The sequence below is a fragment of the Hesperophylax consimilis genome, chromosome 14 (genome assembly GCF_061612785.1).
Source record: "Hesperophylax consimilis isolate HC1 chromosome 14, BYU_Hcon_1.0, whole genome shotgun sequence".
NCBI lineage: Eukaryota > Metazoa > Arthropoda > Insecta > Trichoptera > Limnephilidae > Hesperophylax > Hesperophylax consimilis.
Genome location: NC_142849.1, coordinates 1,153,675 through 1,166,450, shown reverse-complemented (window position 1 = coordinate 1,166,450; position 12,776 = coordinate 1,153,675). Strand labels below are relative to the sequence as shown.

The window sequence follows — 12,776 nt, the reverse complement described above, 5'->3', positions numbered from 1 at the left end:
TGTACTTCACCAGATCAATATCCGTAAATGAACGACAAAATTGAAAATATTTTAAGGAAACAATGGATTCCAGAAAGCTCGTAAGGAAAAACTAGAAGTAAGTTTTAAATAAAGACGGAAAATACTTTCAGTATCCCCAGGCTGTTCATAGAATTTGTCTCAAAGAGGACACAGCTGCTTATAAATAACATTAACAACTTAAGTAACAAAACAAAATCAAATATTATTCATGCTCCACCTATGTACACTCGTAATTGTGGATTTTTTTAACAATCTGAACTCGTAACTTTTGATATCTAGATTAATTGACTTTTACGTAAGCTCACTGTATCAATTCAGCCAGGATCACGAATATTCCATCCAGGGTTGATATATTATATTTAGAATTTTACGATCCATCAATACCCATCTAAATCCCGCTCATAAAATATGGATTCCTTCCAATGGAAAACTTCGACAGTTCGTCTACATTTCAATATTAAATGTCGTCACCGAACAATTTTCCACATTCTGTAATAAAATACCTTTTCACAAAAAAATTGTGTAATTTTGTATCTTTAGTTCATTTTCTCTCGCACTTACTATTTCCATAAATATGGTCGGAGCTGGGTTTCCAAGAAAATTAATTATATTAGATATTATTACCATTCATTTTCATCTGTATGCGCTCTGGCATAATAAAATTTTAAATCGATTGAAAGCGTGATTACTTTTAGCTTCCAAGCTATTCGTATTTCGCATTTGCATTATTACTTTCAATATTTTTTTTTTGCTCTAGTTAATAGAAAAAATATCAGATATTGATTTTCATAGCATCGTTATTGCGCTCGTGTGTTTTACTTCCTATCTAGCTCTATCAGTTCTAACAGTACTTCCCTACCTATCTATCCTTAAAACTATTTTTTCTGCTGTATCATGAATTGCACCGCTTTTTGAATTGATAGACTTCAGTTCATAACTTTTACGTGAGGTGTTGAGAGACGTTCCTTACTTTCTTCATCCAGATTCTTGACATTATTTTTTTTTTTTTTAAATTTTGGTCGTTTTTTAATTCGGATTGTAACAACTCATCTGTGTAAGTGTACAACCCCCACTCCGAACTTAACGGTTCAAAACATAATGATTTTAGTTCATTTTTAAAATCACCTAATACCAGAATATTAACTACGTCTAGATTTTTAACTCTAAATAACTTTTACAGGAAAGATTCTAATAACGGGTTTTTGCTCGACAGTCATTTTAATTATTTTTGATAAACGTATTACTAAAATCTCAAATGTTTCTAGGGGGATCCTTACGGATGTAAGTTATTTATATTTATGATTAATAAACACAGTACCGTACCATTACAATATTTTATATAAAACGGTTTGATAATTTTATAAATCCTTTTTCAACTATAAAATTACCGGTAAGTACCAGATTTTATTTTTCTGGACGATGAATTAGTAGCTTTGTACGTTCATCAGAAATGATGACACACAGAAAAAAAATTTATGCCTGCTAGGGCAAAGTCGATCGTAGGTCCGTCCATTACGCCTGGCCGCGCGCCAAATATTGTTTTTACATGACTTCATCAGTTATGTTGTTAAGATTCCCACTCTATTTAAGAGACTTGCTAGGGCAAATACAACCATAGGTCTGTCCAATACCATATGGCCACGCTTCGCATATTTCTGTTCATGGTTTCTTCACTTACGCCGTTATGAGTACGAAATTTTTATAATTGCATTGTCTCGTCTTAAAGTCAGGTACCGACGTCAAAGGACTCCGCATTCCGAATGTCTACCGATTTATAAAATACTTTTCTTGAACGCTTAAAGCTCTTAAAAAATAAATAGTAGTAAGTATTTATATAAAATTCCTTCGATAGGAAAAGAATCACAGTATTTCTTTAAAGGTTACTTTAGACATTTGTCGAGAGATATTTTGTCTATTTTAAAGAGTCATGCTTTATTAAATATTTTCGCTTACGCCTCTTAATTATTAAAAGTTTTCGCTTACGACTCTCAATTGTAATCATTTTTAACATAAGCGCGCTTCCTCAAACATTCGTACTTACGTCATAAACCTTCCTTTCAAACCATTTTCTTCTTATTATTAGACATCTACTACTGAGCCCGTATTTGAGGAGATTTTTCAGAAAAATGTGCACAGTTTACAATTTTTTCACAGTTAATATTATGTGTATCATAATATTACGCCACTAATATACAAGGTAATCTAAAAATGTAAAATCACAGCATGTTTTGTGTTTTTGTTCCAGCCTGGGCAACGCTCACCGCCGCGTACGCCTGCCCGCCGGTCCCGCCCTAGTGTGGGCCGCCGCCCTGGGGCCCGAAGGGCTGCGCGCCGGGCCCGCCCTGCCGCTGCCCGCGCCGCGAGCCCTGCCGCTAGCGGGCCCGCTGTCCGACCCGCCGCCGCTCACGTCTGGAGAGCAGTTTGAACTGGACATCAGCATCTCGAACCCGATCAGCGCTTGCATGGATGTAAGATACTCAGAAGTATTCTATTATGTTAGGAATCCTGAAAGGTGTGTCGAAGTGGTTAGTCAACCGCGGAGGTACCGAGTTCTCTTGAAATTACCAGACTTTTATTTATTGACAAGCTGATATCTCTAAGGTTTCCCGGGCTTTACGCAGAGTTATTCGAAATCAGATGTAGACAGTTATTTTATTCTTATTTTAAACAAGTGCGTGAAATTTTATAAAGTTGTATCATAGTTCTGCTTTAAGTAGTGAGAAAAAGGGATGGGTTAATTTTACATAAATCTCATTTAAAAAATCGCCTTCCTCTTGTTACGAAGGTCAAGTGTGAAACATTTCATTAATCTCGGAATTATACAGTAGTTTTTACAAAAAGACACGCCGCCGGCCGCAGACATTCTAGCTTACAGTATAAAGGTTGCGACAAAACAGACAGTACAAAAACAGACAAAACTGTTATGAAGGGCTATTCAAATGTACTAAAATGGTCTAACCTTACCTTACTTTACCTGTCTATTCAGATCTAGTCACCATTATCTTCCACTTTGGAAATATTATAAAATTTTTCAAATTATATACTATTTTTTGCCCGAAATCATCCCTTAAAACATATCTCATAATCTCTACCCTACTTATCTATTGAAGTACCCTACTAATCTATAGGCGTTCCCTACTAATCTATTGAAGTATCCTACTAATCTATTGACTTATGCTTCTAATCTACTGACATACCTTTCAAACTATTGGGGTAACCTACTAATCTATTGACGTACCCTTCTAATCTATTGACGTACCCTACTAATATGGTTTAGAAAAAACTTGTTTTGATAGTTATACCTTAGGTTATCATTAAACATTTTGCTTATATTTAGGAAGGAAAAGTTAACTTGCAACAAAATATATTCAACAAATTAATTCCCCGGCAATTCGTCTAGCCTAGACAAGCAAAAGACTTGCTCTTGTCAAAATGTTCATAAAACTCACCCACTTACACCAAGGCTTACATCCGTCTCTATTAATTAACATTCATTCTCCTATTCCATGCTCCGTGCTCCCGATTCGCACATAACGAATAATGGAATAATGTACGAAAGGCATCCATAAAGGCTGTGTGGGTGGCAAATGAGGTTGTGGTTTCAAGGTAGTGTGTAATCACTTGTTCGGACGAAAGCTAGGCTTCCCACGACACGACGATGTGTTAAATAATATATTAACCTAACAAGAAATGTCAAGTGTGTATAATTAAAAAATTCATTACAGTAGACCTAGCGTTCAAAAAAGTATCTTATTTAATCAAAAGATTTGTAAGTAGGTACTTAAATACACACCTACTTAATTATAAACCGTACATTATGCGTAACTTTTTTTTTCATAAAAAAGGAATTTAAAAAGAAATATCACAATCTCAATGACAATTATTTTTCAAACGTTACAATAATGTTTAAAAAATGCAAATAGGAGATTCCAAATAAACACGACGTTTTCACATTAAAAAAATATTTTTTACTGAAGGTACCTACATACCAATTTACAGACAGAAAAAATCAAAACGGTCAAGTTAACGGACTCACTATGCTCGGTCGATTAAATTTACCTATCGGAAAGAAAGCATTATCTTCACAATGACGAAATATTCCACTAAAAAAGTAACACGACCAAAATTCAAGGACTAAGTACTTCTAAGGACTGCAATAACGAAGTTCCCTATTGATGCAAACGGAGTCTATAAACTCAGAAGTTTGGGATGTCACTGTATGTAGGCCAAACAGAACGGACCATCTCCAAAATAATCTCAAGACATTTTCGAGTGTGCAAACTTGGCCAACCGGACAAATCGGTAGGTAGAACAAACCACCCTTACATTGGATTTGTTTCTGAAATACTGGGAAGACCCGAAACGCATCGAGCACGCTTTTACGGAGGCAAAAATTACATTAATAGCAATACGGACGACGGAGATAAGCTTAATAGTTAGACGGTTACAAAAAACTAAACGCCGAAAACAGATATAATTATTTTACTGAAATACCGGCCCTAACAACACAGCATTACTTTGACATGCATAAACACGCACTTCACCACAATCTATACATCCGCCCTGATGATGGACATCCTAACGCTGTCCGAAAGGTCTGCCCAAAGACGGAGGAAGCGCAGCAAGCATTGACGTATTATACTATTGATACAACATACTTTGATACTGTCTCTCACCGCATACTTTTGAAGAAACTCCTTCAGGTAGGAATAAAAGGTACTCCCCTTAAATGGTTTGAGAACTATTTTACAAATAGATCGCAATCGTCTCTTATAAATTCTGCTAAAGAATATAGAAGTACAAGTTTACCAATCACGTACGGTGTGCCTCAAGGCAGTGTATTAGGCCCACTTCTCTTTCTATTATATATAAACACTTTTTGTAACTTGGCAATTGATGGAACTATAATTTTTTTTGCTGATGATACGGTAATCTTCTTTGAATCTGATAATTGGAACTCAACTATGGAAAAAGCAAATAAGGGCCTAAATAAAGTTAAACATTGGTTAGACGACAACCTTCTGACTCTTAATATTAACAAAACAAAATACTTACTTTTCTCCATACGCAAAGTCACTACTCCTCAAAACTGTCCTAATCTTATCATTCACTCATGCCCACAAAACCATATTACCCCTACGCCTCTCCTCAATAATTGCTCATGCACCAACCTAAAAAAATTCGACCAAATTAAATATCTAGGGGTTGTTATAGATGATCAACTACGTTGGGAGTATCAAGTCAATTTCACAACAAAAAGACTCCGCAAATTGTGCTATATATTTCTCTCTCTCCGATCAATCCTGAGCCTTCAAACAATGAGATGCATATATTTTGCACTTTTCCAATCAATAGCTACATACGGTATCGTGGGATGGGGAGGCTTTGCAGCTTCAATTATTAATCCCATGATCTTAATTAAAAAACTGCTACTAAGGATTATATTAAAATGTCACCCATCTCACCCTTCAGACCCACTTTTTAAAAAAATCGCAATCCTAGACATTAGACAATTATACGTTAAGACAATTCTTATACACATAAGGAAAAATGATTTTACACTCAAAACTCAACACAATATTTGCACCCGCTACTCATCACACCAAAAATGTAAAATTCCTCCAACAAAAACAGCCTTCGCCCAGCGACAGTTCTCTTATATAGCGCCTAAAATGTTCAACTTACTGAGTATTGATATTAAGACATCGAAAACTGATGATCTTTATGCCATTAGTGTACAGAACTGGTCATTTGCTCAAGGAAGGAAATATTATAAAGAATGCCTTACAACTTAATAGTGTTTTTATTTTTCGAGTAAAAATTTTATCTCTAAATTAACTTTCAACAAAAACTTTATATTACGCTGATGCGATTATGTTTATTTTTATTTCTATTATCCCTAGCATTATCTATTATTTTTATATGTATCCTACCTTATTTTTATTTATCTTTATGTTTACAATATTCACCTACTCCAATTACTTTCCTGTATGTGATCATGTACAAAATATTATATATCAGTATTGGTTATTTATGAAGAGAAAGAACTATTTTAAAGAATACCTGACATCATTAAATAAGTTCATTTGCTTTATTATTCTTTTTTTTCATGACAATTTTGTTTAAAATTTCTTTTTAAAATAATTATTTAATTTATCTTTATTTTTATCGCTTTCTTATTTTCAGTTAAACCTATTTAACCTATACCTATTTTACAACTGAATGAATCATGTATTACATTTATATAATTATACACAAATTTCGACTACCATAATACGGACATGTGTCTAGTGTGGTAGTCGAAAAGCATGTAAAAAACCTGTATCCAAATATATTTTTATGAATAAAGAAAAAAAAAACTATAGTCTATGGCAACAAGCAATCGTAAGTCGTGAACTGAAGCTCATTCAAAGCTACATGTCAGAAAGGTCACAGCTAGTCAGGATTAAAAATGAATCAAGTCAACCAATACCAGTCGTTCAACCAGAGTTCCACAAGGCAGTGTCTTAGGGCCGATTTTATTCCTGATATATATAAATGATCTATGTAATCTAAACTGTCACGGCTCAGTAATTAGTTTCGCAGATGACACAGTTCTTCTCTTCCATGGAAAGTCGTGGGAGACTGTATTCGTAAAAGCTGAAGAAGGGATGAATCAGGTAAAACAATGGCTTGATACAAATTCACTAACATTAAATGATACAAAAACTAAATATATTAAATTCAAAATTTACAACAAACAGACAGATAATTTCAATTCAAACCTAAACATAAAGATTCATAAAAACTGTTTAACCGCGAACCATGAAATTCCTTGCAACTGCCCAAAATTGATTGAAATTCAAACAATAAAATACCTTGGGATAATTATTGATCAAAACTTAAATTGGAACTCCCAAATAGAAAATGTGAGCAACAAATTAAAAAAACTAACCTATTTCTTCAAAACAATAAGAAACATTTTAGATAAAGAACAACTAATTCAAATTTACTACGCACTAGCCCAATCTCAACTACAATATGGTCTTATCGGATGGGGAAGCTCATGCAATTCCACTATAAAACCAGTCCTCATAACACAAAAGGCAATTCTAAAAATTAGACTTAGGTTCCCCATCAGAACTGCTACCGACTATGTCTTTAAAACCCTGAATTTAATGACACCAAAACAATTATACGCAAAAGATATACTAATTTACGCATTCAAAAACCAGGACAACTTTACACAGACAAACTCAGACAGACTCACAAGATCCAAATTATAACGTATGTTACACCAACCTACAACTAAAACAACTTTTGGACAAAGAATTACAGGACATTAAAAAAATAACTGACTTCAAAAGAAACATTAAGAAATGGATTATGGATAAGGGAAGGATGAATATAGATATAATTTTGCAACCCAACAAGGACTAAAGCTTGTATTATGTTTTATTTTTCTCTAAATATTGTTTTTTAATTTTCTATATAGTATTTTAACATATGTACTTATACTTTTTCAAACACACAACCATGTACAATGTGTCCTTAGAACGGGGTACCCCAGTAAGGATACATTATCTTATATAAAAAAATTGTTAAATAAAAAAAATAAAAAAATAAAAAGGCATAATAACCCAAAAATTAATCATGATAATATTTTCGGCAGTGAAAATCTGAAATCGTATCTGAAAATAAAAATGTACTTATGCATATTGCCAAAATGTTTAACTTATCATATAATATATTATACTTACGGTCAAATGTATAATATTTAATAAATATCTTATTAAGACACAAGCATCCTACATTTGCATAGTATTACTTTCTTCCTTACACCTAAAGGAGAAATAAATAAAAAATAGGACGCTAGTACAACATGCATGTAAGGATGCCTCTTAATTGTTAGAATGCTGTATAATAAAAAATACTAATTTCAGCTGTGTGTCTGTCAGTAACTCTGCTTCAATGGACTTAATTGACTTAATTTCAAAGTTGGAATAGATTTAAATTTATGGGTCATTTTTAAAAATGGAATGGATAAATCGAAGTAGGTACCTAACCTACCTATGATATTTTGTTTTTATATATTTATTTAGTGCGTAAAGTACCTACGTAACTATTATAATATAATATTTTAATTATTTATATTGTATCAATTTCTTAAGGTTAATCTTGGAAAGTAAAGTCAGATTTCGTTAATTTTTAAGGGTATACGTTATTTATTAAATAAAAATCTCACCAAATTATTTCTGTAATGCAATGTATTGTTTTATGTAAGGCTTACCTAAATTCCACTAATTAGTTACAAATTTCAATATAATTTTAAACCGAATTTCGTAATTTTAGAGTAATTAATTCATTAATTAATTATTCTCTTATTCACTAGTCCGGATAGTAATAATAACATAATTAATTAATTTTCAAAAATTCAACATTGTTTAAATTTGTGCTGATTGATTTTTAAGCTTAATTAGGGTGTGGCGATTACAATTGCCACTAGTATGGAATTATGTCTTTTAAAATATTTTCTTAGGTATATAATTACAATATATCCTTATATTTTTTTCAGGGTATCATTGCTCTGTTCCATGTTCATATTGTAGATAATGTCGTTCGTAACTGAAAATAGTTGAAAGAGCTGTGTAATTTTAAAGAATGCAGAAATGGAAAATGTTTACATCTAAAATAAAATAAAAAAAATTATGCACTTTAGAGTTAGAATTATGCAAACGTGATTAGTATAGTTAAATCTGGATATTGTCTTTTATCTTTTACCGTCAAAAATGGAAAATTCCCTAAACATTGAGAATAACAGACTTTAAAGATACATACGATTTATGTTTACTCTGAAATAACGCTCTCTAATGAAAGCATCCAGAGAGAACTATGCTTCTCTCCGTGTATTCTCTTTTTTTTTAAACTTGTTTATTCCAGATTTCGGGTAGAGTGATGCAATCCCACGTGTTCCATATAATACACAGAATATAAAGTAAAATATAATATTGCACAATAGAAAATAAAAATAATAATAATACGGAAAATAAAAATAAGGTTAAAGTTTTAGACATCTATGAAACCAGGAATTGGCTTCTTCTCTTGTAATTGGGACCCCGCCTTAACGCCAGTGCTGCCAGTGCTGCTAGTCGCGTTCTGTAATTTTAATTGGGACCCTGCTTTAACTCCAGTGCTGCTAGTCGCGTTCTATAACTGGCGATCCGTTTTCGGATTAGGACTCGGGATCCGGAAACGCGCCTTTCTTCGAACATCTCAGTGGCAGTGCGCACTGCAGTCTGCAGTACCGGGACAACCCAAAAACACGAACTTTGCGCAGTGTCAATGAACATCTCAGATACACTGCGCACTACAGTCTGCAGTACCGGGACAACCCAAAAACACGAACATTGCGCAGTGCCAATGAACATCTCAGTGGCACTGCGCACTGCAGTCTGCAGAACCGGGACAACCCGAAAACACGAACAGTTTATGAATAATACACAGGAACATTTATTTCATAAGCGTATTTTTGCATATTATTTTCAATATTTCCATATTACTCCGTGGCTCTGAAATTATTCATTTTGAATTAATTACCTCGGTTTCAAAGTTGGTTGGACTATCAAAGGATGGACTGAAAATAATTATTATTCTACCCGTCCTAGTTCAATCTAATTCGATGGGTAGTTTATTTTTTTAAATTTGTTACAGAATCGAGATATTGAATAATTTGAATCGGTGAACTCTGTCGAGTTTCAAAGGTATCTAATTTTATATTCGCCCTCGCGTGGAATATTATAATAGTAAAACTATGAATTCCATCCAATTTTCATAACTTTTACGACTTCCAATCAGACAGCCTAATCCAAATGAATTTTATATTGAATTTTCTTTTTTTAGATGATTTGCAATCATTTTCGCGATTGTTGTAAACATTAAAAACAAATTTCTCCCTACTTTCTACGTTCCTTTCGAATGCGTATACCTACTTGCAACAAAAATGTCAGATAAACAGATAGTATTTCACTACACGTTCTTCTAATGGGGTGTTCAACAAACATATCTACCAACATCAACATCATAAACTAATTACAGTGAATTATTACACATAAATATTATCGAATATTAACAAGCAGCACTTATTTACTAACATAGCAGTATTTAGCATTGGAAGAACTTGTGTACTGTGTCAACAAAAGCAAAAATAAATCATCGACTCCCAACAGTGATAAGCAGTGAATAGTGAATTTTTAAACGTTTCACAATGGATGTGCAAAATTTCATCTCCAAAGCAGAAATAGCTGTCAATGCCTTAAATAAAGTACTTTTTGATCCGGCCAACAAATTTAACAAGGATCAAATCTCTAAAATTTCCCCAATTGCATGTGAAATTTTAAGTGCCATAAGTACCATGTCTTCAGCTGTAGCATCCAAAACTGCTAAATTAGAAGGTGAACTGCGTGCATACAAGGATATTAGAGCAAATCCTTCGCAAAACAACTTTAATATTTGCGAGGCAATTTCGGAAATGAATGAACAACAAGTGCGATCTAAAAATATTATTATTTGCAATGTGCCCGAAAGCATTAAAGTGACAGAAGCTGGCAGGATCTCGGATGATCAGGCAGCTGTCACCAGTATAATCGGTGTAATCGACAATTCAGCAAATGAAAATATTTCTAAATTTTATAGGGTTGGAAAATTATTAAATGACAAGCCTAGACCAATAAAAATAGAACTACAAAATTCAACACAATCCAGAAATATTCTAAGCAAACGAAGTCTTCTCAAGAACAATGTCAGAATTTACCCCGACTCAACACCGGCGCAAAAAAAATTTCTGAGCGATCTGAGGGTTCAGCTGGAAAAAAGGAAAGAAAATGGTGAAGATTGTTAAGTGGGGTTTGACCCAGGGTACAAATAATAATAATTGTATAAACTTTGTTCGGTAGAACGCGCCAATCTAGGTTAGAATTAATCATCTAGAATGTTTATACTCAATAATCTCAGGTGTGAAAGTTCGCAACCAAGGTCGCGTGTCAGCATCATGATAGTTTCTTTTGTTTTAGGATGGTATCTCAATGTACATAAATAAAAGGCGGTGCATGGATAGATATTACATTTATTAGAAACCTTTTGGACATTTTGCTGAAGAGCCCAAGCTCAACAGATTAACATAATTATATAATTTTGACTTACCCCAAAGACCAACCAGTTTTTAGCTATCTGTATCTAAACTATGGGAGAAGCGACGGAACGTCCCGCACACCCATTCGGCGGCGGACGTAACTCCGTAGAGGCGTGATCCGTCTTCTGGAAAGGTGGATATACTCCTCTTGGCCACATCCATGAACTCCAGCTATCTATAAGCGCGTAGCCGTTCCTGGGGATGCTGCAACCCATACATAGGGCTCTTTCTCGGCCCGTCGAACACGTGCGATGTCGGGATTCAAACTCCAGAAATCAAAAAGAACGAAGTTCCCGATTGACAGCCATGCATGGCACAAAATATAAATCGCGTATAATCCAATCCTACACAGGATTGACCGTTACTTTACGGATTCCCGTTCAATCGTATACGGCGGTCGCGTGGTCCGTTCGTAACAACTTCCGTCCAGCGAGATCACTATTACCCACTTCGGGAATGGTTATTTTACGGTCACAAAAACGTTTACCGCCGTGCCCGTAAGCAAGATCGCACTCGCGACAAAAAATAAGGAATTACATTCCGTACAATTAATTATTCAAAAACGAAAAGCACTGCGACCATCGTCTGTACAGTCTACGACCCCACGCGTTCACTGTCCAGCCAAGAAGTGTTTTGTTTTTCTGTTTCCGCCCGGTACCGATTTTAAATTTTAAATTATGATTCGAAATTTTACCAAAACCAATACCAGCGACAATCGCCCAGTTCCTAACTAGGTTAGAGAATCGGCGAGGATAAATGTGATGATGCAGAATAAATTAATGAATAAAATATTAAAACAAAAGGAGTGTAGCCCTGCATCATAACATTATGTCACCATAAAATACATTAACTCCACCCCCCGAATCGTGCCGAATCGACCAAAAAACTAGGAAGTTACAAAAATATTCAAGAAATCCCATCTAACCAAACCAGAACTATAAAAATCTATTATCAAAACATCCGCGGACTGCGATCAAAACTCGATGACCTACAAGCAGCTCTACCTTATCATCATCATGACATCATTATACTTACGGAAACCTGGCTAAACTCGGAAATCAAATCGACTGAACTTGGTCTTACTAACTACAAAGTATTTCGTTGCGACAGAAACGTCAGATCAAGTTCCAAGTCAAGAGGTGGAGGAGATTTAATTGCAATAAAACAGAAGTTGTCAGCAAGAAAATTAACCACGAAACACAATAACATCGAACATATTTTTGTGCAAATAATGACTCCTCTCGAGAAAATAATATTTGGAACGGCCTATCTACCACCACTTTCTGACCCTCAGTCATATAGAAACCACTGTTAAGACATCGAAACAATTTCATCAAAATATCCTCACTCGAAAATTGTTATTCTTGGGGATTATAACTTACCAAACTTAATATGGAAAGCAAATAACTGTGGTCTCATCATAAACGAAAGTGAAAACGATCGTGCACGTGAAATTTCGGACATGGTAAACTTTCTAAACTTTCATCAACATAATTTTATATATAACAGTAACAATCGCTTATTAGACTTATCGCTTATTAATTATATCAAACGCTTTATTAATTATATCAAACTATCCTGAAATGTC

General features: G+C 34.2%; 1 protein-coding gene across 1 annotated transcript in view; it reads left to right on the top strand.

Annotated features, from left to right (window-relative positions):
• Nucleotides 1–12,776, top strand: part of LOC149417748 (C3 and PZP-like alpha-2-macroglobulin domain-containing protein 8) — a 445,592-nt gene that overhangs the window by 351,815 nt on the left and 81,001 nt on the right. Inside the window, exon 13 of the mRNA XM_089639401.1 lies at nt 2,267–2,489. Coding sequence (XP_089495527.1) covers nt 2,267–2,489 — 223 coding nt within the window. The remainder of the gene's footprint in view (nt 1–2,266; nt 2,490–12,776) is intronic.